The sequence below is a fragment of the Stenella coeruleoalba genome, assembly GCF_951394435.1.
Source record: "Stenella coeruleoalba genome assembly, chromosome: 3".
Lineage (NCBI taxonomy): Eukaryota > Metazoa > Chordata > Mammalia > Artiodactyla > Delphinidae > Stenella > Stenella coeruleoalba.
Window position 1 is genome coordinate 162,900,005 of NC_137148.1, and position 25,471 is coordinate 162,925,475.

Genomic DNA, 25,471 nt, shown 5'->3' on the forward strand with positions numbered 1-25,471 from the left:
GTAGAAACCCACATTTCCAGGCTGCTCTGATCCCTCAGAGGGCAGACCTCAGGGGTCCCCTTGGATGGGACTGCACCCCAGCCTTGCCTTGGGCAGAAACACAGCAGGTATGGACGTGGCTCTGACAGTGGGGCTGCCTGGGGCACCCAGTTCCATGACACCCTGCCATGGCGGTGCCTCTCTGTGGACCTGGGGGGACATAGGAGACATGGGCTATCCAGGCCAGGCTCTCGGGTCAGGGCGCTGTTGTCGGGCAGCCCCTCCCCTCCCGTGGGAGTGGTGGCTCCCTCAGGGCTCAGGTTCCAGCGGCCTCCTCTGTGAGTTTCTGTAGATCCATCCAAGCGAGGAGAATGTCCCTCTGGTCATTTTCCTCTTTCCAGCCCGAAGAAGGCCTGAGCTGGTCATTGCCAAGTGACCACGCTGATGTCTCTGACACCCCCACCCTCCTGCACGAGCCCCCTGCCCCATCTGGGCTCAACCGCCATCCCAAACTGCTCAGAACAGGCCGCTGAGGAAATGAAGGAGACATAGCGCTTAAGGAGCCCTGGGCCGGCCGGCTGGGTCTCACTGAACAAGCTCAGAGAGGTCAGGCAGCTTGCCCAGAGGCACACAGCAGGGCCTCACTGGTTAGGACCAGAGCAGGGTCTAAATCCAGGTCCTGGCCGAGCTCGTCCTGCCCCCCCAGGAGTCTGATAAGAAGCCAAGACCCTTTGTCATTCGAGTGAGGAGGTGGCCGTCCTTTGGAAGTCTGTGGACAGCGTAACCCGGCGGACTTGTCCCAAGCAATACCAGTGCTAGTGACTACCCGGCGCCAGGAGCCCTGCAGTGTGCCCCAGGTGGCCTTGGCTGTCAGCCCGAGGGCATCTGACCGGCCCTGGCCTTCCCTGCCCTTGCGGGTGTGCGTGTTCACACGTGTGCAGCTGTGCGCACACGTACGTGGGTGTGGTGTGCGTTCGTGTGAGTGCTCTAAAGCCTGCTGAGTAGAACTGATCCCTCCGCCCCTCCCCAGCCCCCAGGGCGATTCTGTGAGGCTGGGTTCCATGCTCTCTGACAGAATGCCCCACCCCTCCCAGAGCTGGGTTTGGAGGAAGGGCCCCTTGAGGCCCCGGGCTTAGGTGCCCTCCTGCAGGTGCCCTGGGTATTCAGCTCACCTGAGGGATGGGGGCCCTGCCAGGGGTGTCAGCAGCGAACAGCCAGTCCCGGGAAGCCAGGCCTGGGGCCCCGCGAGCATCCTGACCTGTCTGTCGTCACAGGCGCCGGCTCTGCAGCAGTACCGTACTAGCGCTGGCTCCCCAGCCAACCAGTCTCCCACCTCACCCGTCTCCAATCAAGGCTTCTCCCCCGGGAGCTCCCCGCAAGTAAGGGACGCCGCCTCCCCTCCCCGGCCTCCCCCACTCCAGCCTAGCTGGCACCCCCCCACGTGTCCCCCATCCACCTGTCTGTCCGCCGTCTGTGCCTCCCGTCTCACTCCACCCCATCTTGTTCACTCCACGCCATCTTGTTCACTCCACCGGGGTGGGGACCGGTGAGGGGTAGCCACCCTGGGCAGTGGCCAGGGAGAAGGCACCCTCTCCCGGAGCTGTCACATTCCCTCGGCGCCTCTGTGGTCCACGCCAAGCCCCAAGTGGGGTTGGCGGGCTCCCCATTCGCATCGGTGACGTTGGTGTCGCCTTCGCCCCAGCTCTTCACCCCATGGCTGGGATGCCGAGCCCTGTGTGCGGCTCAGAGCAGGCATCGAGCAGCCCGTGCACCCGTCCCCACCCATGTCTGCCCGCCCTGAGGCCTCCTGCTTCCAGGCTTCTGGAGGTGGAGGCGTGCTCCCCCTGCGTCAGAGTGCAGCTGAGGTGACGGCCAGCCTGTGATGGGGGCTCTGACTCTTCAGCCCCCTCCACTCCTTAGGATGGCGTGTCTCTCGCCTTCAGACTCCCAGCACAGGAAGCAGCCCCTCCGGTGTCTCCGTCCTCTTCCCACAGATGAGACTGAGGCTTGCCCCAGGCAACAGGCAAGGCTGATCATGTCTATCAGACTCAGGTTTTCCCTCCATACCAGGCACCACAGGACCCCGATCTCTGACACAGACACACACACACACCCCTTCCAGGTTCCTCAGAATCCCTCTTGGCTCTGCTCCATCCATGGGTGCATTCTGTCTGGAACCTTCCATCAGGGGAGAAGGGGTTCCTGCAAAACTGACATCCAGGCCCCAGACTTCTTGCTGTAGCAGCAGAGCCTCCCCAGGACCCCACCACCCCATCCCCAGGCTGAGAAACCTCAGGAGCTACTGCAGTGCCCAAGACCCTGAAGTCTCCCTCTCAGCTAGGGGAAGATAGGGCCTTACTTCCCGGGAAGAGCAGGGGGAGGAGCTGTTCCTCCAGGCAGGACGTGGGCTCCCGTGTCCCCAGCGACATGCCCCGCTGTCCATCTCCCAGGCTCGCAGCAGCGCACCCCGAGCCAGGCCCCGTGTGTCAGGACAGTAGACCTAGCCCTCAGGGGACCTGAGGCTGTTCTCATGGCTCACTGATACAGGAGGGGCTCTCCCAGGGCGCTCCCTCCACCACCCACGGCAGCCAGGGGTCCCGCTGGGACTGTTGGCATGCAGCCCCCCACTCCGCAGAAGGCAGGGAAGGTGCAGTGAGCTCGGGGCCGGCGGGGGGTCAGCCTGGTGTCTGCATACTCTCCGTCCATCCCTGTCGGCTCTGAGCTCTCGCGGCTGGTCTCGTCACGTGGTGCCGAGGGGACGCGGGAGTGGGAGAAGTTGGTCCAGGCAGGGAAAGCGATAGGGGGCACCTGCCCGAGGTGGGCAGCCCTGCCTGGGGCTGGTGTACGTGAGGCAGGACAGGAATTTAAGCGTGGAGCAGATCGCTCTCAGGAGAGGTTCTCCTGCACCAAAGTGGGCCATTCTGAGCGGAAAGCATGTCGCCGTCTCATCAAGCCCGTGTCTCTGTGTTGGTTTGTCCGTCCGTCAACTGGGCACTGGCCAGGGAGGCAGGCTGCTCACTCAGATGTGAGGATGGGGCCGGCAGGCTGTCTGGCCCCAACCAGGGGCTTGCTTGGGGGCAAACCATGGTTTCCCACTGCAGCTGGATCTCTGGGGACATATTCATCAGCCCCATGGGCCTGGGTCACCCCACGCCTCTCCGGCCCAGCCAGCATCTCCCCTGGATGCACGAGGCAGCCGCCTTGCCCCACTTGGCCCCAAGCGGATGTCGCTTGTGTCCGGCTGCACCCTGAACCTTAGGCAGCTAGAATTGGCTCCTTTGTGCTGCCCCCTCCGGCCCCAGCCCTTCCATTCTGGGCAGACCTTTCCGGCAAACCCTCGTGGTAGCTTCACAAGAGAAACCACATCTGGGGTCTCCTGTGTGTGCCGGGCCTCTCTGGGGTCAAGGCCATGGGGACAGGGTCAGCTGCCCCAGAACAGCCTGCCCCCGGCCTCAGCCACGGCCATCAGCTGCCCCCTTCGCAGGTAAACCCAGCAACCTCACAGCCCCCTTCTCCAAACCTGAAGCTGGCGATTTTTAGGGCAGGTGTGGCCTTTTTGCCACGTTGTCTTTTTGGCTTCTTACTCCTTTCGCATTTTTAACTCTTTCCTGGTGTTTGAATGGAATGTGCATTCCCAGGAGCCACCGCACCAGCCGGAGCGGCTGTCCCTTTCTGCGGTCAGTCCACTGAACACCCGGAGCGGCTGGGGGCATTGTGGCCAACTCCCCTCTGGGATGGAGGCCTGAGAGTCAAGCTTTGGCAGCTGTCAGAGAACGCGGGGGCCTTTCTAGAATAGAGAGCTCAAAGCGGGGAGGTCCAGGGCCTGTGGTCCATGAAGCCTCTGACCTGGAAACGGCCGCAGGGGAGCGACTTCTGCAGGGCCACCCTGCTCTACAGAGGAGGAAACAGGCCAGAGTTCCCAGCCTCGGGGACGCCGAGGGCCCTGGGCGGGGCATCTGTTTCCCCAGGTCTGTTGCCTCCGGTGTGACTTGGCGACACACACGGCCATCCCTTTCCTGCCTTCCACATCCCGCCAGACTCTGTCCTGCCATCTCCCTGGCAGCACCTCAAGAATGGGCGGGAGCTCCACAGTCCTATTCTTGGCATCTCCACTGCCTCAGAGGATCCCCAGCCCCCTGCTCCTCTCCCAGGGGCAGCCCCCATCCCTCTGCCCCAGCTGGCATTGGGCAAACAGGAGTGGGACTGCCTGCCATCCCCCAGGCCCCAGGGCCTCGCGGGCAGGCAGGCAGCCGCGGCTGGACAGGTGGGCAGGGGCTTTCCGTGTACCTGTCCTGTGCTCACTCTGTGCACCCTTCCTGCCCACGTGTGTGTGGCCTGCTGCCTGTCCCGCGTCTCCCATGTCTGACAAGGTACGCATCCCACCCTGAACACCGAGTATCTCCCGCCTTGCCCCACTCACACACTTTCCTCTGGGGCCTGTCAGGTGGGGTTTCCGGTCCCTGTGGCCCCTCGTCTTCCATCTGACGACAGCGGGTTCACCCACACCTGAGCTTAAGGAGAGGAGATGGGATGGCACTTTGGGAGAAGTTGGGCGGCAGCGGCCCCCTCCCCAGGAGCAGGTGGTGGAAAGGAGCAATCATCCTGAGAGTAGGGGTGCACCCCTCCACCCCAGCGGGTGTGGGCTCTCCCAGGAGCCCTGAGATAGATGTCATCAGCCTCTCACGTCCTGAGCACCTTCCAGGAAGTTCCAGAGGCCTCCCTCCTCTCCCAGCCCAGGCCGGTGGTGAGGTTCTGGGAGAAGGGTATGGGTGCAGCCAGCCCGTGGGCGAACCACCCCCCCAACCCCATAGCAGCCTCACCCCCTGCCTGGTTTTAGGAACCCTGACGACAGTGGGCCTCTCTTCTGTCTGCAGCACTCTTCCACCCTGGGCGGCGTGTTTGGGGACTCATACTATGAGCAGCAGATGGCGGCCAGGCAGGCCAATGCTCTGTCCCACCAGGTGAGCAGGCGCCCACCGCAGATGCTCGCCAGACCCCGCCCACTCCTCTGCGTGAGCTTCTCAGCCTCTCCAGTCTCCAGACTGCAGAGGCCCAGGCCCTGGAGGGGGTGGCTTGGCTTGGCCTCTCCTGGCGTTTGCACCCTGCCCGCAGAACGAGGCCGCCAGCGGAGCGGGGAGGAAGGGTGGGCGGTGAACGCTGGTAGGGACAGGCAGTGGCTGTTACAGCGGTGCCTCGGTGTGGGCCGTGCACGTGGGTTTGCGGGAGGTTGCAGTGGCTTTGCGTGAAGGCCGGGATTGGGGGCGTGTGGGCACGGGAAGGGTTGGCTGCAGCCTGGAGCTGTTCACTCACTCACTTATCCATCCATCCATCCATCCATCCAGCAAGCTCTGAGGGGGCCGTGAGCCGGCAGGCCCAGGCAGGTTCGGAGACGGGGAGACCCCAAGGCAGAGGGACTCATGCTTGGCAGCCCCAAGTGTACCTTGGCACGGGTGCTGGCCGTCCTGTAGGGGAGGAGGTGCCGGCGGTCGCAGGCAGGCCGGCCAGCCAACCACGGCCGGGGCCCCAGGGTGGCCAGCTCGGGGGGGCTGGCCTCACACCTGTATGCTTCCTGTCCCAGCTGGAGCAGTTCAACATGATAGAGAATGCCATCAGCTCCAGCAGCCTGTACAGCCCGGGCTCGACACTCAACTACTCACAGGCGGCCATGATGGGCCTCACGGGCAGCCACGGGAGCCTGCCGGACACACAGCAGCTCAGCTTCCCCAGCCACGGCAGCATCCCCAATATCATCCTCACAGGTGAGAGGCCGGGGGAGATGGAGTCCCTGCCCTGCGTGGTGAGGCGCGACGGGGCTGAGGTGTCCCTGCCCAAGGAGGCCGGAACCCACTGACCTCGGCTCACTGCTGGGCTTACAGGACACAGGCTGGGGGGACGCACACTGGACCCTGGACCAGGTGTCCGGTGTCCCAGGCTCAAGAGTGAGAACAGGATGAAACCGGTCACTCACCTAGCCCTTCACCTCCTGCCCAGTCCCCTGAACCCCAGTAGCTGAACATGCCGGGGATGCATGTGACTGTGGGGTGGGCCCTGCCTGCTGGGGCTTGTCCCGTGCAGCTGACAGACACGTAAGAGCTCGCGCATGCTGCGTCGGGCCTCCCTGAGCGGCCTGAGCACAGTGCCCAGGCACCCAGGCTTGCGCACGCGCATGTTGAGTGAGTCTTCTCCCAGCAGAGCTCAGACGCTGCAGTCCCCCACCCCCACCCCTCGTCATGCCCCTGAAGGTTCTAGGTTTTATCAAAGACGGAGGCGGTTTCCTCATAAGCCAGGGCTGTCGGGGAATTGAGGGTGAGGCCCTCTCAGCAGTCCCCACTGACATCTCTAGGATGGAAGGGGTTCCTGCCCAGAGCTCCCCACAGCCGGAGTGCAGACCCAATGCCTCCTCCCCGCCCAAGGGTCTGCAGGAGGTGCTCTGGGTGTAGAAGCCTTGGCCTTGGAAGTTGTGTGAGAAGAATCAGGCCTCTGTGATTGTCCAACAGCCCAGAAGGAACGAAACTTTCATATCTGTTTCCCAGATTGGGAAACTGAGGCCCAGGGTCTCACCACAAGTAGAGGAAGGAGCCCAGGTGTGAACCTGGGTCTCTGCAGGGAAACCCGGGCTTCCCCCCAACCCACATGCACACGGAGCAGACTGCCTGGCAGAACCTGGCAGAGCCTGAGAGGCCCCTGCACCCTCCAGGTCACACTGAAGTCTGTGTCGCAGCCCTCATCCCAGGGCTTTCCGGCCCTGGTACCCCGACATCTGGGTTGGGACCGTCCCGTGTGCTAGGGGGTGTTGAGCCGCATCCCTGGCCTCCACCCACCTGATACCAGTAGCATTCCCTCCAGTCGTGACAACTGAAAATGTCCCCAGACATCGCAAATGTCCTTTGGGGAACACACTGCTCAGGTGAGCTCCCTGGTATGGCCTGAGCGTCGATGGGAGCCATGGAGGCGCAGAGTCGGGGTGCGGGGAGTCAGGGCCAAGCTGAGCCTTTTGTGTGTACCCCCCACCCCCAGTGACAGGAGAGTCCCCTCCCAGCCTCTCTAAAGAACTGACCAGCACGCTGGCCGGGGTCGGTGACGTCAGCTTCGATTCTGACAACCAGTTCCCCTTGGACGAACTCAAGATTGACCCCCTGACCCTGGACGGACTGCACATGCTCAATGACCCAGACATGGTCCTGGCCGACCCGGCCACCGAGGACACCTTCCGGATGGACCGTCTGTGAGCCGCACGCCCGGCACACGGCCGCCCAGCCCCCGGCTCCGTCACCCCACCGGTCAGTGGTCCCCACGGCGTCTCCCCAAGCCTGGGGACGGTGGCGCTCCGTCCCTCGCAAACGGCCGAGCTTGTGATTCTGAGCTTGCAATGCCGCCAAGCGCCCCAGCCCACCCGCCCGCCCGCCCCGATTGTCCACCTCCCGCGTGAGGCCGCGTGTCGTCGCCCCCGCGGACCCTCCCTCCCTGCTCTCTCGTCCCCATGTAAGATGCGGAAAGCGTGCTGGGCAGGGCCGCCGGCCTCGGGGGGCGCCGTGCTCTGTGACGGTGGTGGGATGAGGTGCATCTTGCGACTGTTGTCCAGCTCTCACTGCCTTCCTTTGTCCCCGGTCCCCCCACCCGCCCGCGCCCCCAGCCCTTGGTTAGGTAGCGAGCCAGCCCCACCCCGCCAAAAGGAGAAGGCGCCGGGGGCGGGGGGTGGGCGGACATGAAGCGGAAATAAACACTATTTGGACTGCTGTCTTTTATATTTCTGAGCACACGCAGAACACTAGACTCCATCCCACGGAGGTGGGATGCGAACATGTGAACGGAGCATGCGAAGCAGCTGCATCCCCCCCGGGGCCCAGTAGGGAAGCCCACGCCCCCGCCTCGCCACCCCCAGCTGGGCCCCTCGGTGGCCACCTTTGCTGCGAAATCCCCACCCAGGCCTGTCGGGGATGCACGTGGAGGCGGGGATCATTTCTAGGGGGTTTTGCGACTTGTTTCCTCTTTCTTTCTCTGTACCGTGGTCACTGTTAGTATTATTTAAAGAATGGCCGGGGGGGCGGTTGGAGGCGGCCGGGGCATTTTTTTGGTTTGTTTCTTTCGGTTTGTATTTACATTTTGGTTGTAGATGAATAACTGACTCCTTCAAGCCAACACTTGCCTGAGAGCATGTTTTTATTCTAGAAATCCAACGTTATAATATTTGTAAGCTAACTGGAAGCGGTCTGCTGCCTGCCCGGGTCTGAGCTGCATCTCTGGCCTTTTTACTTTTGCTCCGTTATCCCAAAACAGAAGGACGTGAGGTTGGGCTGGGCTCGCTGGCCTGGGTGGGCACTCTGGCAGAAGCTGGCAGCAGCGGCCAGAGGGGCCTCTGCTCTGATCCCTAACGGACTTCTGGGAAGGAGCCCCAGCTTCCGTCAGGGGTCTCGTGAAGACCCAGCTCTGCCCGGCCTTCCCAAAGGTGCCAGCCAGTCCTCAGGGCAGGCCTGTCCTAGACCCCGTGGCTGGCGGCAGCAGCCGCGGCCCCTCTGTTGTGAGATGCCCCGGAGACGAGCTTGTCCTCAGCACCCCCATCCCGAGGTCCAGCCGACATTCATCCCCTCCCACCATCCCGCCATCTCTTTCGTAGCCCTTCCTGGCAGGGCTGGATTTGGAGGCAAAGAGCAGTGTGCATTTTAGCGGCTGGTTTCCGGGTGCTTCTCAGAGTGCCTCAGGAGGCCCAGGTGACCATCCATCGGGGCTCACTGGCGCACCAGAGGCCATCCGTCTGCCCTGCAGGCCCTGCGAGGGGGCGACAGGGCTGGCTTTGTGTTCTGTCAGTTGCTTTGGAATAGGAACGTCCGTTTCATTCCCTCCGACATCGCATCTCGAGTTCTTACTCGCTCCTCCGCCTGCCAGCAGGGCTGGCACCTCCTGCCTGGTGCGTTTCCGCCTCCGTCGGGGTCTTGGGAGCGCCCGCCTCTATCTGTGGGAGCCAGATTTGATCCTAGCGACCATCCCTCTCTCTTGTTCCCTGGCCGGGCTCTTAGCATGTGGCCAAGTGGCCGCGTGGCCCCACAGACGGGAAGCCCCCTGTCCTCGGTCACTTGGCCTCCGCCGCTGTTGTCTGGACTGGAGTTAGGTTTAGTGTCAGTCCATCCAGGTCAAGGGCCCGTCTTCTTTCCAGGGCTGGGGGCAAAGAGTGAGGACTCTTTCTTTTTTTAAAGAAAAACTACATGTATGTACATAGAAGGGTTTGATTACCATTAGACTTGTATGTAGAACTTTTTTTAAAAAATGGCCTTAATAAAATTACAAGCAACCTTCCTGGATGCAATTTTCAAACAAGGAGTTGGGGACCCCGTGAGGGAGCCCCGCCAGCCCACATTTCCCATCTGCCCAGCAGTGGGTTCTTGGTGCAGATGGGCAGGGAAGGAGGGACTGTCCAGCCCCATGGCCTGTTTCTGGCATCCCTAGGCCAGGAGCACAGGTGACACTGTATTAACACGGCAGCCTCAGCCCATGAGGGGCGTAGGTGCAGAGCTTTCCCAGGGAGGGGATCCAGCCAGGAGCCAGAGGCCAGGCGTCCTCAAAGGGTTCACTGCCCCCTCCTGGGCCTGGGCAGGCCTCTGGGGGTCTACAACAGGGGATTTGGGGTTTTTTCTTAAATATCATTTCTCTACTAAATATTGAATATGAGTAGCCAAGACTTTTAGAAACAGGACAGCTTAAGGGAATCAGCCCTTTGACTTGTGACGTGAAAATACTGTGATTTCAGACGAGCTGCGCCGTGAGGGGTGAGCTGGAGCCCCTGCGTCGTGTATATAGACCCGCTCGCTGTGGCCGAGCCCCCCTCAGCTGTGCAAATCTTTTCTCCGGGAGCGTGAGCCAACCAGCGTGTCCCCACCTGCCTCAGTTTACCCTCTGTCCTCTGAGCCCCCAGGGTGGTAAATTTGTTCCCCCGTGAGGCTCCATGGACCGAGGGTGAGACCTGGGGTCAGCCTGTCTCTGTGTCCCCCAGAGAAAAGAGTTCATGCCCCTGGTCCCCACCCTCCGCCTGTCAGCATCACCCCCTGCAGTGCCCAGGGTTGACTTGGGGAAGGAGGAGTCTCATGGGGGTCACATCCCTGTCACAGGTACCCGTGAGGACCTCCCCCCGCACCGTGCCCTTAGCAGAGGGAAGACAGGCAGCACTGTTTGGGGTACCCTGCAGCCCCCCCCCCAGCTTTCCTTGCACGCCTTGCTTCCCCCCAGCGCTCTTCCGGGCAAGAAGGGTAGGCGCCAGTCCCCTGGGGCAGGGGGCCCTGAGACCCTCAGTGGAAAGCTCAGGGGGCAGGTCGACCCTTCAGCAAAATTTGGAGGCCCACGGCCAGTGGTATCCAAAAACCAGTCAGGCTTCCCTGTGGGGACAAGTACACAGCAGAAGGGACCCTAATTGCGTTTGGTCCAGCCCCCAACCCCAGTGTGGTCCACGGAGTTCCCTGGGACCAGGCCTGCGAGGCTGGAAGGCAAGGGCAGGTGTGTGAGTTTGCAGCCCTTTCCCCAGCAACGCCTCCATTCACTGGGAGTGCTCGGCCGGCCTTTGCGGCCTGTGTGCTGTTATCTCCTTGTGGGTGTTGAGGGCTGGGCAGGAGGGTTCTGACGTCGTAGGTGTGTTTGACCTGACTTCTTCAGGCGGCCGACCTCCCAGGAGGGCGGCCAGCCAAGTGGGCCCGTCGTGAGGCCTGTGTGTCACAGTGGCGCGGGCAAGGACAGCTGTCCATCTGTCCGTCATCAGATGCTGTGAGACTCCTGCATGGAGGGCGAGACGTCCCGTGTCGTCCATCCATCCTGCTGGGGTGGGTGTCCAGTTTGGGGGCTGCGTGCATGCTGGGTGCTGGCCGTGGCCTGGTCACAGGGGACGGGAGTAGGTACGTACGAGGCCCATGGAGGTGCTGGGTGGGACTCAAGCAGCAGGGGTGACCCCCCTCTGTCCAGCCTCCTGGGCCTAATGAGCCCCCATGATCACCTTCTCCTAGAGAAAACTTTGTTGACCTGGAGGCCTCCAGGCAGCTGAGAACGCCTGGGATGGTACACCCCTCCCCAGACCTCCACATCTCAGCCCACCCTGAGCTAGTTCATAACCAAACTTGCTGCCGAACTCCTGCCCCCAACTGGATTCTGAGTCTTCTGCATTTCCAAAGAAGGCATCCCCACCCCAGGGTGCAGGCTGGGTGTGGTGAGGCCTGGTAGGTCAGGAGACCCCCACCCTGAAACAGCAGTAGCTGCACCCGTCACCCTCACTGGCTTCTGAGGGAGCTGTAGTCAGAGTCCTCAGGGTGCCCTTGGCGTAGTGTTGGGGCACAGGGGTGCAAGGTCAAGGGTACCCTGCTGCTCTTGGGCCTGGCCTACCACCCCTGCAGGTGACGCTTCAGGTGAGGGAGCTGTGGCCACCTGAGCTCCACGCCCCCCCCACGTGACCTGAAGAGCTGGGGGAGGTTTTGGCTCCTCGCCTACCCTGGGAGGCCTGCCTGGGGTGAGTGGGCAGACAGGTCTGTTTCTGCCCGAGTTCTCCGTGGACCCTGGGCCCCCATCCCCTGGGGGTCTCGCATCCTATGACAGGGGTCCTTGGGACATTCCTTTGTCAGGCCCTGCCCGGCCAGCTTGGCCTGAACCAACTCTTTTTGGCTTCCTCGGCTTTTGGGGGTCCTGGCTGCGTGGGGCTCAGGTACCTCTCCTAACCGTTGGTGTGCCACAGGTGGCTGGCCACAGATAAGAGTTCTACCCCACTGGAGGTGCGGTGACCTGCACCCCCAGGCCTAGGCGCTGGGGTACTCCTGAAGGCGCCGGGGGGCAGACAAGACCCTTGTGACCCGGGCCTCAGTTCCCTCTCGTCATTAGCTCAGGCCCACGGGTCTCAGGGCTCCAGGCTCACCCCAGGCAGGGGCTGGACGTCAGGGACTGGTTCCAGACAGCTCCCTCTGCCTTCTGCCCTCCTGGCCAGTGCCCAACACCCTGTCCCGAGGAGCCAGTGACACTTGGGTTGCCCCCATCTTGCAGGGTTGTGGAATTTGGGGGTAATCGATGCCCAGCCTGTCATTTCTGACCTCCTGCCAACCGGGGACAAGGGGACACAGCTGTGGCATTTGCTACCACACTCCGGAAGGGAGGGCTTTGGCAGTCAAGGTCCACTGACCCCGCCATGCCCTCCGTTGGAAACTGCCCCTGCCCCTCCAGGGACTGGGCACTGATATATGCAAACCTGCCAGTCCAAGCCCTGTCCCACTCATGTCCCTCTTTCCCCCAGGCTGGCTCTGCCCCCACCCCCAGCATGTACATTGTGCTGTAGATGTCCCGTGGGCCGCACGCGTGGGTGCCCATGGCGGGCGGGGGCGGGCGCTCAGGGCGCACTCGGCCGGCCCCTGCCCATCCTCTCTGGCGTGGACGCTATCGTCTGTGTACCTTTGCATCCTTTGTAATGAAACGTAATAAAAATACAATGTTTTCATCTCTGCCTCCTCCCCTTTTTTCCTGCCCTCTTCTCTCCTCTGGAGGATGAACTGTGGGTGTTGCAGGTGCAGCAGGCAGGAGCCACACAGGGGCCGCACACACAGACACAGACACACGGACACGCAGGCATGAGCCCCTCACACACACACCCCAGGATCCTGGGGCAGACGCCCCAGGAGAGTGAGTGGGATGCAGCAGGGCCGGACACTCCTAGTCAGGCTTCTAGGGCCCCAGCCAGTCACGGGGGGAGAGAGTGGCAGGCCCCCAACTCTCCCAAGGCCTGAGTTTGGGGTCCCTGGCCTCTCCTCAGAGGCTTGACCCTTCCATCTCCCCGCAGCAGAGACCACAGCCGGCTTGCTCCGCCACACACACACTTTATTTTGTCCTCTTTGAGCCCCTCTCCCTCCCCACCAGGCCAGCTGCCTCTTGGGGCCGGGTGCTGATGGCCTCCCACAGTGAGGGCAGCCGTGAGGGTGGCCGTCATCCAGTGGCGGGTCCTCACCTGTGTCCCTAGGCCTGCAGCAGCCTCTGGACCTCGTAGTCCTCAGGGATGGTGTCTGTGGAGAGAGGGTGAGCAGGTGAGGGGGGGTGAGGCTGGGCGGTATGGACTCCCCACCTTCCCCAACAGGGTCCTCTTACCATTGCAGCGGTAGCGCAGGTTGGCCCAGATGATGTTCTCCTGGGAGAAGCAGAAGACTCCCAAGCGGCCTCCCCGCATGGTCGTGTCCAGGACCACATTGCTGTCCGCAACCAGCTCCGGGCCCTCGTAGAACCTCACTCTGCGGAGAAGGAAGGGACTGTGATTCGGGGCCCTGGGCCAGGTGCCTCCTCCCCTCTCAGAGCGTCGGCATCCTGCCCCATGAGCTAGGCCCCCTCCTCTCTAGAAGAGGGGGCCATATGTCTCCCTGCCGGGGCCATGCTCAGGGCAGAGGGGGCTCCTGACCTGAGCCTCAGTTTCCCTGTGTGAGAGGATGGACATCTAGGGCCCTGCACACAGTAGGTGCTAAGCGCAGTGCCTGGTCTTCCTGGCAGCGTAGAGTGGGGATTGAGAAACCAGGAGTGAGTGAGACCCCCCTACTGCTGTGTGCAGAGTCCAGAACCACCGGACCCTTGAGCCCAGACCACCCAAACTGGCCCTGCCTTTTCTGAGTCCAGGCTCCCCCATGTCTCACCTCTCCTCTGGCCCTGCCCCCTGAGCAGCTCCCTGCACGGCCTGGCCCCTCCCCCTGTCCTGGGAGGGGTATCATGCCCTAGGGCCAGACAGTTATTTCTAACTGCCTATATTATTCCCATTTTACAGATAAGGGGACCGAGGCCCCCTGAAGCACCCCCCTCCTTCCCTCAAGAGCCAGGATAGAGCAGGGACTCCGGGCCCCCTGGCAGAGGGCAGGTTCCCACCTGATGTAGCCCACTTGGGGCCGGTGCTGCAGGAACCAGCGGTAGGACGTCTTGTCCTTCCAGCCCACATTGCGGGGGTCCTTCCACAGCAGCCGCACCTGTGACTCTGTGTCCCCCGTGTGCCACAGTGCATTCCGAAGCTGCTCCCCAGGGCCTGTGGAGGACTTCACGGCCTGCCACGCCAGAGAACAGGGGAGCGGGGGTCAGAGACCACACAGGCCACCAGAGCCCCCAGACAGGCAAGGAGCTGTGAGTCATAGAGGAGTGGTGGGGGGCCCCAGTATGCCTGGATGGGAGACCCATGAGAAAGCCTTGGGGGCCACGAGGAGCTTTGCAGTCAGGCTGTAGGGGCAGCAGTGGTTTGTGGGATAAACTCGAGTCTAGAGGACTTGGGGAATTCTAGGGTTTCAGTGAAATACTGGGGTCTATGGGGCCTGCAGGAGGATTTGGAACCTGAGGGAAAGTTTGGGGCTCTGTGAGAGGGTTTGGGGGCTCACAGAGAGATTGGGGGATCCCGGGGGAGTGTTTGAGGGCCTGTGGGAGGAACTAGGTAGAAAGACTTCTAGGTCCATAGAATGAGGCCGGGGGCTGTAAGGCTTTGGGGATCTGTGGGAGGGTTTGGGGCCTCCGAGTTGGCACTGAGACGAAGAGTTCAGGTAGGGCCCAGCACCTTGAGCTGGATGCCAGGCTCCGCCACTGCACGGAAGGGGTTTGCCTGCCAGTATGTCTGCTCCATCTGCTTCCACATGACCACATAGAAGCTGGAGCTGTCCTGGTAGCCAAAGATGAAACCCGCGTAGTCGTCATCCGTGACCGTGTTCACGTGGAACGTGCCTTCGAAGTCCACGCCATTGAAGGCCGTGTAACCTGGGGAGAGGAAGGGACGCTAGCCCCTGCCGCACCGGGGCCCAGAACCGCCCCCGGGCCCCGCCCCTCCAGAGTCCAGAACGCCCGACCCCTGAGCCCAGACCACCCAACCTGGCCCCGCCTTTCCTGAGTCCAGGCCTGCCCCGTCCCACCTCTCCCCTAGCCCCGCCCCCTGCACGGCCTGGCCCCTCCCCATGTCTCACCCACACCCAGGCCAGGGTCGCTGTTCATCGTCTGCACGATCTCCATCCCCTGGTGGGGTTCAAAGGAAGAAGGGCTTCAGCCCAGCCGTGTGGGCCTCGGCTCCCCGCCCCTAGCTTAGGACCCGCTGTGGCGGTCCTGGGCTCCCTCCACCTCCCGCCTGGGCCCCGCCCGCACCTGGTTGAGCACCACCCAGTTAGGGTCTATCTGCGCGTCGCCCTCGGGGTCCAGCACGACCGTCTGGAAGGCCCGGAAGTCGGTGAGGGTGACCTCAGCGTTCTCCGGACACACATCGATCTTGTCCACCACCTTGTCTGCATCAAAGTCCCCCTGGCACGCGTCGCCCACGCCGTCCCCTGAGAGGAGATGGGAGGCCCCCCCACCGTAGTATAATCAGCTCCAGGCCCCGCCCCAGGCCTGGCCACGCCCACACAGGCTACCGGCCCTGCCCACACCATGTCTCCAGCTCTGCTCACACGTGCCACTGGCCCCACCATGCCCACCCCAAATCTCACCCTAGTGGCTCCACACTAGCCCCATCCCCACCACAGGCCCTGCACCCTGCCTTACGGTCCACGTCTTCCTGGCCCGGGTTCGGCACCAGGCGGCAGTTGTCCCGACTGTCGGGGACCCCATCGTTGTCATCATCGTCGTCGCAGGCGTCACCCTGGCCATCGTGGTCTGAGTCCTGCTGGGCGCTGTTGGGCACTGTGGGGCAGTTGTCCCGCGAGTCCTGGTGCCCATCCCCATCCCTAGAGTGGGTGGGTGGGGCAGAGACAATGAGACCCCAGAAAGCTGGATCAAGGGTTGCCCACCCTGGGTGCCCACCTCAGCCCCAGATGTCCTCCTTACTGGTCTTGGTCGCTGTCACAAGCATCTCCCACAAAGTCGTGGTCCACATCCCTCTGTGGGCGGGGGAAGGTTGTAGATGTCCTTAATCAGGGCAGAAGAATTCAGAAGCCTCCTGCCCACCCCCAGTTCCAGAGCCAAGGTCCTTCCTGACGTGGAGGAACACCCCCCCACCCCCCCAGGCTGCTGGGACTGGGCTGGAGTCTTGTTAATCAGCCTGGTGCTTACCCCAGGGGTCTGACCCAGCTGGGGTCTGGCCTGCCCTCACCTGGTCTGCGTTGCTCTTCTGAGGACAGTTGTCACAGGCATCCCCTACACCATCGCCATCACTGTCCTTCTGGTCTGAGTTGGGCACCCTGGGGCAGTTGTCCACTGCGTTGCGGATCCCTGCAGGAAGCAGAAGGACAGAACAGGATCCCAAGATTAGGACGGGGCCAGGCTGACTTCAGCAGGGCAGGTGCAGCCCTGGGGCTAGCTTGGGACAGAGTCCCACCCCATCTTTGGCTCCCAATAACAACAAAGTTAAACCAAGTATTCATGCCCAGTCACCAGCCTCCTAGAGACTAAATGAATGGATGGCGGTGAGGGGACTAGCTCTGTGAATGCACCACCTCGAGTCTCTGCCCAGATGTAAAAATGGTACCTCCTCAGCCCTAAACCCCAGGCTCACGTCTCTGTCCTCTTATTTCCTCCCTGCAGCATCTGACACAGGGACCACCTTCCCCTCCTCCAAAAGTTCCTTCCTTTTCTCCTCGCCATCATATCCCAGCTTGCATTTTGCTGCCCGCCGGAGCATGGTCCACGGTCCCTGGAGCCCTAGGCGAGCACACCCCCTCCGGCTTCCAAAGGAGGCCGAGCCCCGCCCAGCCAAGCCCCGCCCCTTGGTGCCAGCCCTTCCCTCTCCTCTCCCCCCTGCCACAGAGCTCACGGTCGCCGTCTATGTCGTCGTCGCAGGCGTCGCCTCGGCCGTCGTTATCTGTGTCCTTCTGATCGTCGTTCTTCTGGGACTGGCAGTTGTCGCAAGCATCGCCCCACTTGTCGCCGTCCGCATTGCGCTGGTCTGGGTTCCGCACCAGCGGGCAGTTGTCCTAGAGGTCAGGGCCGGTTGGGAATAGTCAGGCCTAGAAAGGCAAATGTCACTCCCCAGACTGTCCGTCTCCGAGGCCCCGCCTCCTCTGCAGGGAACCCCCTAACCCTCTGGGACCTGTGAGATCAGCCTCTAAGGCCACACCCCTCACTCGAGCCAAGCCCCCATCTAGTCTCACCTAGGCCCCCGCTTTTGCCCCACCTTCTCGTTGAGGACGCCGTCCCCGTCGGCATCCGGGTCGCAGGCGTCTCCGATGCCGTCGCGATCCACGTCCTCCTGCCCTGAGTTGGGCACCGTCACGCAGTTGTCCTAGGGGTGGGCGCGGCGGGCATGAGGGGCGCTGCCAGGGAGCCCCGCCCACCCTCATACCAGGCCTCGCCCTTCAGACCCCGCCCACCTTTCGGCACTGGCGCTCTGAGCAGCGCAGCTTCTCGTCGGGAAAGCCGTCCAAATCTGTGTCGCTGCCGCAGAAGACCCCGTTGCCAGCCCAGCCGACACCGCACTGCGGGTGGGGGAGTGAGTGGGTGCTCCGGCGTGGCCCCACCCCCGGACCCTCATCGTACGCCCCTCCTTGGCCCGCTCGCACTCACCACGCAGGATCGCGACCCATCACGCTCCAGGACGCAGTCGGCCTTCTCGTGGCACGGGCTGGGCGTGCCGTCGGGGCAGAAGCGCTGTGCGCGCCGACGACAGCCTGATGCCTGGTCTCCCACGAAGCCGGGCTGGCACGGGCCGCACTGGAAGGAGCCCTGAGCCCGGGCCACAGGAGGTCAGCGCCCCACCCCACCCCCGCACGCCTGACACTTCGCGTCCCATCCTCCATCTCTCAGTCCTTCCCCTCTCCTCCCAGGCCTTACCAGGGTATTGACGCATACGGAGTTGGGGACGCAGTTATGCTGCCCGGTCTCACACTCGTTAATGTCCGTGCAAACCTGGGTGGGAGGGAGGGCAGAGGTCACTGATCCTACGCAGATACCCCCAGACCTCCCACCCGGTTCACGTCTCCTCTGAATCCTACCTCTCCCCTACATCTTGCCTCCAAGCCCGACCATCCCTGACGTGGACCCTTAACTTCCTCTGTTCCCCAGACTCCGGTCCCTATGCGCTCCGGCTGGAGCGAGGCAGGAAAAGGCTGCGAGACTGGAGGTCGAGTTTACTCAACAAAATGCCCCCCACCTCAACATGCTCCTCCTGGCTCCCCACCCCAACCCCCCACGGCCCTCACCTGCTTATTGGCCTTGGCGAAGGCCAGCCCCACGCCCTCGTGGGTGGGGCCGCTGTACCCCGGCGGGCAAGCCTCGCAGCGGAAGCCCGGACTGGTGTTGATGCAGCGGACGTGGGGGAAGCAGGGATGGGCGTTGCACTGGGGGAAGAAGGGCCCCGGAGGGTCAGAGGACGGACGTATAGCTGGGCCTCCCCGAGAGAGGCTTCTCAGGGCTTATTGGGCTTGTACTTGTAAAGTTCAAGGGCCGTCAGCTAGCTCTTGGGGGGCGGGGAGTGCCATGTGGGGCAGAGGCCACTGTCCCAGGGGTCACACACGGTTTTGCCTTGATGTGGGAAGGGGCAAGACCAGGCGGGGAACAGAGCGTGCCTGAGGGGATCTGCTCCTGGGACCCGGTGGGCTGGGTGCTCATGGGCGGAGGAAGACATTTTGAGGGCGGGCGTCCCCAGAGGAGGCGGGAAGTGGTCGTCGGGGCGTGCGTGCCCGGCGGTGAGGAGGCTGTCGGGGCGGGAGCCCCCCGGTGGTGGAAGGGTGGCTGGGGTCGGCGGTTCCCGGCGGTGAGGGGGGGTCGTTGAAGCGGACGTCACCGGCTACGGAGGAAGTCGTCGGGATGGGCGTCCCAGGTGGAGAGGGGGGTGGTAGTGGTGGGTGTCCCCCGGCGGTGGGGAGGTCGTCTGGACCTGCGCCCCTGGAGATGAGGGGGCTCCGGGAGAGCACCCCCAGCGGATGAGGAGTTCGTCGGGGCGGTGGGGAGCTGTGGGGTCACGCATTGGGGGATCGTCTGGGCGGTGGTGACGGACGCACCTCGTTGACATCGGCGCAGTGCGAGCCGTTGCCGCTGAAGCCTGCGGGGCAGGGTCCGCAGCGCGGACCGCTTGCTGTCTCGGTACAAGCCACGCCGGGGAAGCAGAAGCCGGGCGCGCACTGGCTTAGGGGCCTCACGCTCAGTCTGGGGGTGCGCGCGGGTTGCATCCCTGCGGGGGTGGGGCGGGAATGGTTAGGGTCACGCCCAGGGGTGGAGCCTGGGGGGGAATGGCCCCTGAGGGCGTGGTGAGATCCTGGCTGTTCTGCGACCCCGCCTCGTACTGAGCGCTCTGCCCTCCAGGTTTCTCCAGTATCTGGATCTCTGCGCTCGGCCGTTTTTTGCTTCTCCCTCCGCGACTCTCCACCTCCCAGCATCTCTCGCAAGGTTTCTGGCACTTTTGGGGTCTCCCCTTCCCATAGTCTCTGTCTCCCCTTCCTGTTTCTCTCTCTCCATCCCTCATCCAATCTCTCCATCTCTGTCAGCCTCCATCTTCTCTGTCTCTTTTCCTCCCGGTCTGTCCTTCGCTCTCTGTCTCTGTCTCCCCATCTCTTCTCACTCCCCCGCCGCCCAGTCTCTGCCGCCCCAGCTGCGCTCACCGCACGCGTCACACTCCATCACCGTGTTTTTCAGAAACGTGATCTCCTTGACCTTTGGTGCAAGGGGGATGGGGTGTGGTCAGCGGGTCCATCCCTTTCCTCCCCCGTCGGGTCTCCCCTCTCCCTCTCTCAAACTCCCTTCCCGCAGACCCACCCACTCGGCCCGGGTCCCCTCCCCACGGACTCCCTACCCCGAGATCCCTACTCTCCTAGCCCCTCTCTTCCTTCCCTGGGATTCCCTTCCCCCCTCACGGATCCCTACCCCTCTCCCGCGGAACCCCCTTTCCCTGGGACCCCTCTTTTTCCTCTTTTCCATAACTCTGGACCCTCTTCACCTCCACCAGGATCCCCTTCTCCAGTCCTCCCCCCACTCCTCCACACTCCCCTACCTCCGAGACCCCCTTCCCCTCTTCCAAGCCTCTCTGTGCCAAACCGGCACCCCCGTCCCCCCAACCCCGGCAGGCACCTGCTGCCGCAGCAGTTCCCGCACATCCTGCAGCGCCGCGTTGGTCTCCTGTAGTTCGCGTAGCATCTGCGGGCCCAGGTCTGCACCTGCGCTGACAGGGGGCGCTGGTGGGGCGTCGGGGACCAGAGACCCCCATCACCACCCCTCACACCGCCGCGGCAGGGACCCCTGACGCCCACCCCATTTCCTGAGCCTCTGCCCCGCTGCCTGCTTTCTCCGCCCCGCACGCCCCGACGAACAGTCCCCGAGTCCCAAGAAGCCGCGACCCCAGGCCTCCCGCGAGTCCTGTCCGTTTGGGGGTCAGGCGCGGCTTACCCAGCGGGATCTGCCCCTGACCCGATGCGACGAGGGCAGCCAGGGTGAGCAAGAGAACGCGGGCGGCGGTGAGGACCATGACGGCGGCGGGGAGCTGGACAGCGGCTCGCTCTCTGCCGCCCACGAGGCCCGCGTGTCCTATTTATGCCGGCGGCGCGGCCGGCCCCGGGGACGGCCCTCCGCGGCCCTGCCCAGCGTCCAGCCTCAAGGTAAACAGACGGCGCTGGCCTCCGCGTTCAAGGCCCCGCCCAGCGCGGCTGAACCCGGATCCGGCGGGGAAACTGAGTCACGGGGGGAGGGCTTGTGCGGGGGTTATTGGGGCGGGGAATCAAGCGGGACCGCCCTCCAGCCCTCTCATTCGCTTATCTGAGTGATGGTTGCGTGCCAAGACTCGGGCATAGCTGGGAACGAAGTGATCCCCACAGTGGCGCCCCTCAGCTCACACTTGGGGAAACTGAGTCAAGAGTGGCTAAAGGTTAGGACTCACCTCCTCCCCCAACCCCTTTCTGATCTCTCTCTGCGGTTCTCAAGCTGGTGAGTAGGGGAGGGGGGCAGCCTGGTCGCCCAGGGGCCGGAGCCCACTCAGTCTCCCAATCTGTGCACTGGGCTGTGTGTGTGTCCCTCCCCAGCAGGAGGGTGAGCAAATTAAAGGGCTGTGGCTGGAGGAGATCTGAGCGGGGGAGGCCCTGTGCTTCTGTTTGTCGAGACTTTGCCATACCATCCAAGCTCCAGTCCAGCTCTGTGGGAACAGCCTGTAATAAAAATAGAAATTACTGCTAATCAGGAAAATCCTCCCAGCCCAGCCATGCTCTTAAGCTACAAAACATCTCTGTTTTCTGGAGTTAACCCTCTTTGCCCCTACCCTCCAGCATTTGCAGCCTCTATTCTATAGGCAGGGAAACTGAGGACCAGAGACAGGAAGTGACTAGCCTAGGGCCACTGAGAGGGGCAGGGATGAAGCCAGGGTAGGTTCCTTGCCAGATTTGTTCTCATGGGAGGTTGCAGAGAAGTCACCGAGGGCTTCCTGGAGGAGGTGGCAAGGAAACCTGAAGGAAAGGAAGACTCAGATCAGCAGAGACAAAAAGGTGAGGACGGTTCTGGCAGAGTGAAGCATGTGGAGCTTGGAGGTGGGGAAATTTCAGGCACATTCATTATTCTCAAACATGCATTGAGAACCTACTGTGTGCCGTGTCCTGTGCAGGACGCTGGGGACACAGAATGAACAAGCCGGACTGGGCCCCTCCCTTGTGGGGAACCCAGGTTGGTGGGGAAGCAGCTACATGTAATCATCCCAAGGGGCCAGGACTGTGGTGGGGGATGCACAGGCAGCAGTGGGAGCTCCAAGAAGGTGCCTGACCCAGCTTGGGGTGGCAGGGGGAGTCTGGGCAGGCTTCTTAGAGGAGGAGGAGGGAACACCGAGCTAGGACCAGGAAAGTGAGGAGGCCATGGCCAGATAAAGAGATGGTGGAAAGGCATTCCAGGTAGAGGAACAGCATGTGAAAAGGCCTTGAGGCAAAAATGAGCCTGGTCTGATGGACAGATTGATCTCAGGGTAGAGAAATCTTGGGGCTCAGGAGAAGTAATACCAGTGGGGCAGGGCTTGCACTGTCTTCTGAGGGCAATGGGGAGCCACAGAGGGTGAGTGAGGAGTGGTGGGTCTGGAGGGGAGGCTGGGTAGGAACAGCCGATCCCAGCCTGGGCACTTCCAGTGAAGTACCACAGGCCCGTGCCCTGATGCCTGTGGCAGGGCCGTGAGCTCACCTCCTGTTTTCCTTGGCGTCGGGCACACCTGGGGGCCACTCCCGGTTGGTGCTGGAATTCTTGGGAAAACCACGGCTCCAGCAAGGGCTGTAGGCTTGCGTGTGCATCATGCAGCTGGGACAAGGGCACATGGAAGCCAGGCCCCCACCACAGGCTTGGCATGGGACTGCGGCTTGGACACACGCGGCCTTGTTCACGGCCCGGCCATGAGGGGATGCAGGGAAGGACATTCTAGGCAGAGGGAACGGCAAAGGCAGAGGTCCTTAAGATGCCCCAGTCTGCAGATCAGACAACAGAGGCCTGGAGACATGGGCAATCTGGTTTCATGCTCCTGCCTCCTGGATCCCATCGGCCCTGAAGTCCCCCTTCCAAGCAGCCAGCCCCCTCCTCCCACGCACACCTCGGCAGCCTCACATTACACAAGAACTCACTCTGGGTGCCCTTCCGGCCTTTGTACCTGCTGTCTCCCACCATCCCGAACACCTTCCTCCATCCTCCAAGTTCTGGCTCTGGTGCCCACTCCTTCAGGAAGACCTCCCTGTTCTACTTGGGCAGGGCTTAGGGGCTGGTGCCTGTGTGACATTCTTCTAGGATGCCTGACAGAATATTTCTGGCAGAGAACGTTGGGATGGCCTCACCCGGGGGACTGGAAACGTCTGTGTTTTGCTCTGTTCCTCCTACCCTGGGGGCCACTGGGCCTGCAAAGAACACCTGCCATGATTAGTATAACATTGTTATTATTCCTTATAATTAATGTAATGTAATTACTATTAATAATAGCAACCCCGGCTACCACTGTACTTTAGGACAGACTCAGGAGCCACATGGCCTGGGTTCGAATGTCAGCTGGGCATCGCCTTGCTGTGTGACCTAAGGCAAGTTGCTTGACTTCTCTGTGCCTCGGTTTCCTCACCTAGGAAGTGGGAGTGATCACTGTTGAGAGGATTGAATGAGCTAACCCGTGCCCCGTGTCTGCCTCCTGTGTTAGCCTCATTATATAATCTGTAATTTATACACTATGCCACTTATACCTCAGATCGTTCTTATTTACATTTCCCTCAGAGAAGGTATGAGACAGCTCAAGGTCACACAGCCAGGATGAAAACAGGAGAAGACAGGACCCCTAAGGCCTTCATACCACCCACTCTCTGCCCTTGGCCACAGATTCCAGACGAGAAATGCTAGCCCAGGTCCCTCATTAGCTGTGAAAACTCTGCTACCCAGGACCTCCTGGCCTGAGCCCTTGGCTGGAGCCCCAAACAGCCCCCCTTCCCGTGATGCTGGACCCAGTAGTTCCAGGAACCTGGCCAGGCTGGGGCAGAGAGGCTGATGCCTGTGTGATGGGGCCCCTGAGCCCTTCCTGGCAGAGTCCTGCTGGGCCAGGAGACATGTGGGCGCCCCCAGCTCCCCCAGCCGCCTCTCCTTGTGAATCCAGAGAGAAAGTATGTCGGGAAGGCAGCCGCCCTGCCCTGGGCGGGCCCCACCACAGGCCCAGGGTCTGGGGAATTCATTAGAGCAGCAAGGGAGGCCACTTAGCCACTGCTGCATCCGCAGCTGAGGAGCCTGACCCAGCCTGCCTTGGATGGCCCAACTGGACCCATCTCTCCAGAAGGACCAAGCGGTGGGAAGGGGGACAGATAGGGGGACAGATAGGATGCCATCTGGGCACTGGAGTCTGGCAGACCCACCCTGACTTGCCCTGTGAATTTCAGCAAGCCCCGCCTCCCCTCCCACCCTCCATTTGCCTCGACTCTATTGTCATTCGGTCTTAGACTCTCCAAAAGGTATGATAAAGAAAAGAAGAAAATGACAATAAATACAGTGACTACAATTTTATTGAGCAAGTACCAAATGCTCGAAACCTTGCCACATCACTTTTGTGGGTTTTCCTCTTTTGCCCAGTCTCCCCGCAGCCTCAGGAGGCAGGAACTCATCATCGTGGGAGGCAGCAGGACACCGCCATGAAGGTCTTGGTCTCTGGCACCAGGACCCTGAGTTTCATATCCCAGCTCTGCTGTGCAACTTGAGACAAGTTGCTTAACGTCGCTGTGCCTCGCAGCAGCGGTTGTGTGTGTGTGTGTGTGTGTGTGTGTGTGTGTGTGTGTGTGTGTTTCTTTTCTTTGGACAGGGTGGGGGAGGACACCTTCAAAAGTTTATTATAATGTAAATTTTTACTTCTCCAGTTTAGAGAATGGACTATGGAGTTGCCCTTAGGAGAGAAAGGACTTCACTAGGAAGCGACTGGAATTTAACAACGTGTCATTCTATGGGCACTGATTTCTGAGAATGATTTTACACCACCATTATCTTCATAATTTTTCCAGGGATAACTGTGGCAGGACAAATGACTGCCCTGCTCTTTTCTCCTTTCCTCTCGCATTTAGTGAGAGTTTTGTAGGTAACAGCAAAACAAACCTGTGTCTGTGTTACACGGAGAGAGACTGCCTGCGGTCTCACTGCAGTGGTTTCCTTCTCTCCCTCAGTCTGTCTGTCTGTCGGTCTGCCTCTCCGTCTAATGAAGTGAAAATTGGAAATTCTTAAAGTTTTTCTGCACTATACCAGCAGCACTAAAAACCCAGGTGAAATGGGGACAATGAGAGCCCCAACTTCTTAGGCTCATCATGAGACCCAAATACATTAGTCCATGAAAAGCGCATTCAGCACTTTTTGATGCTGGTGGTTGCCAACGTTCCCCACTCTACAGATGGGCAAACTGAGGCTCAGTGTGGCAGGCTCGTCGTGCCTCCTCTATTTGGGCACTGGATGCTCAGAGAGGGAAGACACACAGCCTTGCCGCGGGGAGAAGTCCCGCCACTCAGGTTTCTGTGGGTGAGTAGGCAGGAGAGATCACAGGAACCAAAGCCCTGCCCCCAATTCCTCCTCCCCCCTTCTCCAGCCCCCACCTCAGCTCATTAACAGGAGAACCTTGTTCTGGCCAGTGAAGGGCGGGAGGCCGAGGGTGAGGGCGGGGTGTGTTTACCCACTGGCCGCCTGGCAGGCAGAGGCCCAGGCTCGAATGGGCCAGTGAGAGAGGGAGGCTACCAGGCAGGGGAGAGCCCCAGTCCCGAAATGGGAGGACTGCATACAATATGTGCCAAATAAATGCTTAGAAATCAATAGGATAAAACGAAATAACTCCATCCACTGCACAAGCATTGACCCCTTGCTGCACAGTGGATGGGAAGGAGGTGGTCTCAGCCTCTCAGCCCTGTGGTAGGTAGCCTTGAAGGTGGACAAGTGCACCCAAGCTGCATGGAAGTAGGGGCTGGCTGGGCTGTGGAAGCAGAGCCCAGGGGTCAGGGAGGCCACTCTGCAGTGGGATGTTAGTATCGAGACCTGAACGGGTGAACGGGTTCCAGCCGATGAGGGGTGTCCCGGGCAGAGGACACAGCAAGGGTGGAGGCCTGCGGGGAGGATGTGCCTGATGTCTGGGAGGTTCAGCGGGGAGGCAGGTGTGGCTGGAGCAGAGGGG

The 25,471-nt window shown here is 61.7% G+C and overlaps 2 protein-coding genes across 7 annotated transcripts in view; one reads left to right on the forward strand and one right to left on the reverse strand.

Moving 5' to 3' along the window:
* CRTC1 (CREB regulated transcription coactivator 1) overlaps positions 1 to 12,383 on the forward strand; it is a 78,763-nt gene extending 66,380 nt beyond the window's left edge. For 4 of the 6 annotated variants that reach the window (XM_079916270.1, XM_079916271.1, XM_079916273.1 and 1 more), the window contains 4 exons: positions 1,254 to 1,358; positions 4,854 to 4,940; positions 5,558 to 5,738; positions 6,997 to 12,383. In XM_079916270.1, coding sequence (XP_079772396.1) covers positions 1,254 to 1,358; positions 4,854 to 4,940; positions 5,558 to 5,738; positions 6,997 to 7,208 — 585 coding nt within the window. In that variant the 3' untranslated portion in view covers positions 7,209 to 12,383. The remainder of the gene's footprint in view (positions 1 to 1,253; positions 1,359 to 4,853; positions 4,941 to 5,557; positions 5,739 to 6,996) is intronic. The other 2 variants (XM_079916272.1, XM_079916274.1) reach the window with 1 other exon arrangement.
* A 458-nt stretch (positions 12,384 to 12,841) lies between these two features.
* On the reverse strand, positions 12,842 to 20,339 carry COMP (cartilage oligomeric matrix protein). The gene is made up of 19 exons (XM_079918069.1): positions 20,239 to 20,339; positions 19,924 to 20,009; positions 19,458 to 19,509; positions 18,861 to 19,030; positions 18,060 to 18,197; positions 17,692 to 17,766; positions 17,425 to 17,583; positions 17,232 to 17,336; positions 17,036 to 17,143; positions 16,676 to 16,835; positions 16,016 to 16,134; positions 15,751 to 15,803; positions 15,469 to 15,650; positions 15,076 to 15,254; positions 14,901 to 14,949; positions 14,501 to 14,697; positions 13,831 to 14,003; positions 13,072 to 13,211; positions 12,842 to 12,989 (listed from the first exon to the last, which is right to left on the reverse strand). Exons 1-19 carry the CDS (start codon positions 20,315 to 20,317, stop codon positions 12,943 to 12,945), a joined length of 2,271 nt encoding a protein of 756 aa, XP_079774195.1. The 5' UTR covers positions 20,318 to 20,339; the 3' UTR covers positions 12,842 to 12,942.
* Between the last annotated feature and the right edge of the window lie 5,132 nt (positions 20,340 to 25,471).

Bases quoted from the DNA above. Each gene is read 5' to 3' on its own strand.
- COMP (XM_079918069.1), bottom strand. From the start codon at position 20,317: ATGGTCCTCACCGCCGCCCGCGTTCTCTTGCTCACCCTGGCTGCCCTC. The intron at 17,584-17,691 runs GTAAGGCCTGGG...GCCCGGGCTCAG, and splicing joins CCGTATGCGTCAATACCCTG to GGCTCCTTCCAGTGCGGCCC. The intron at 15,651-15,750 runs GTAAGGAGGACA...CACCCACTCTAG, and splicing joins TGTGACAGCGACCAAGACCA to GGATGGGGATGGGCACCAGG.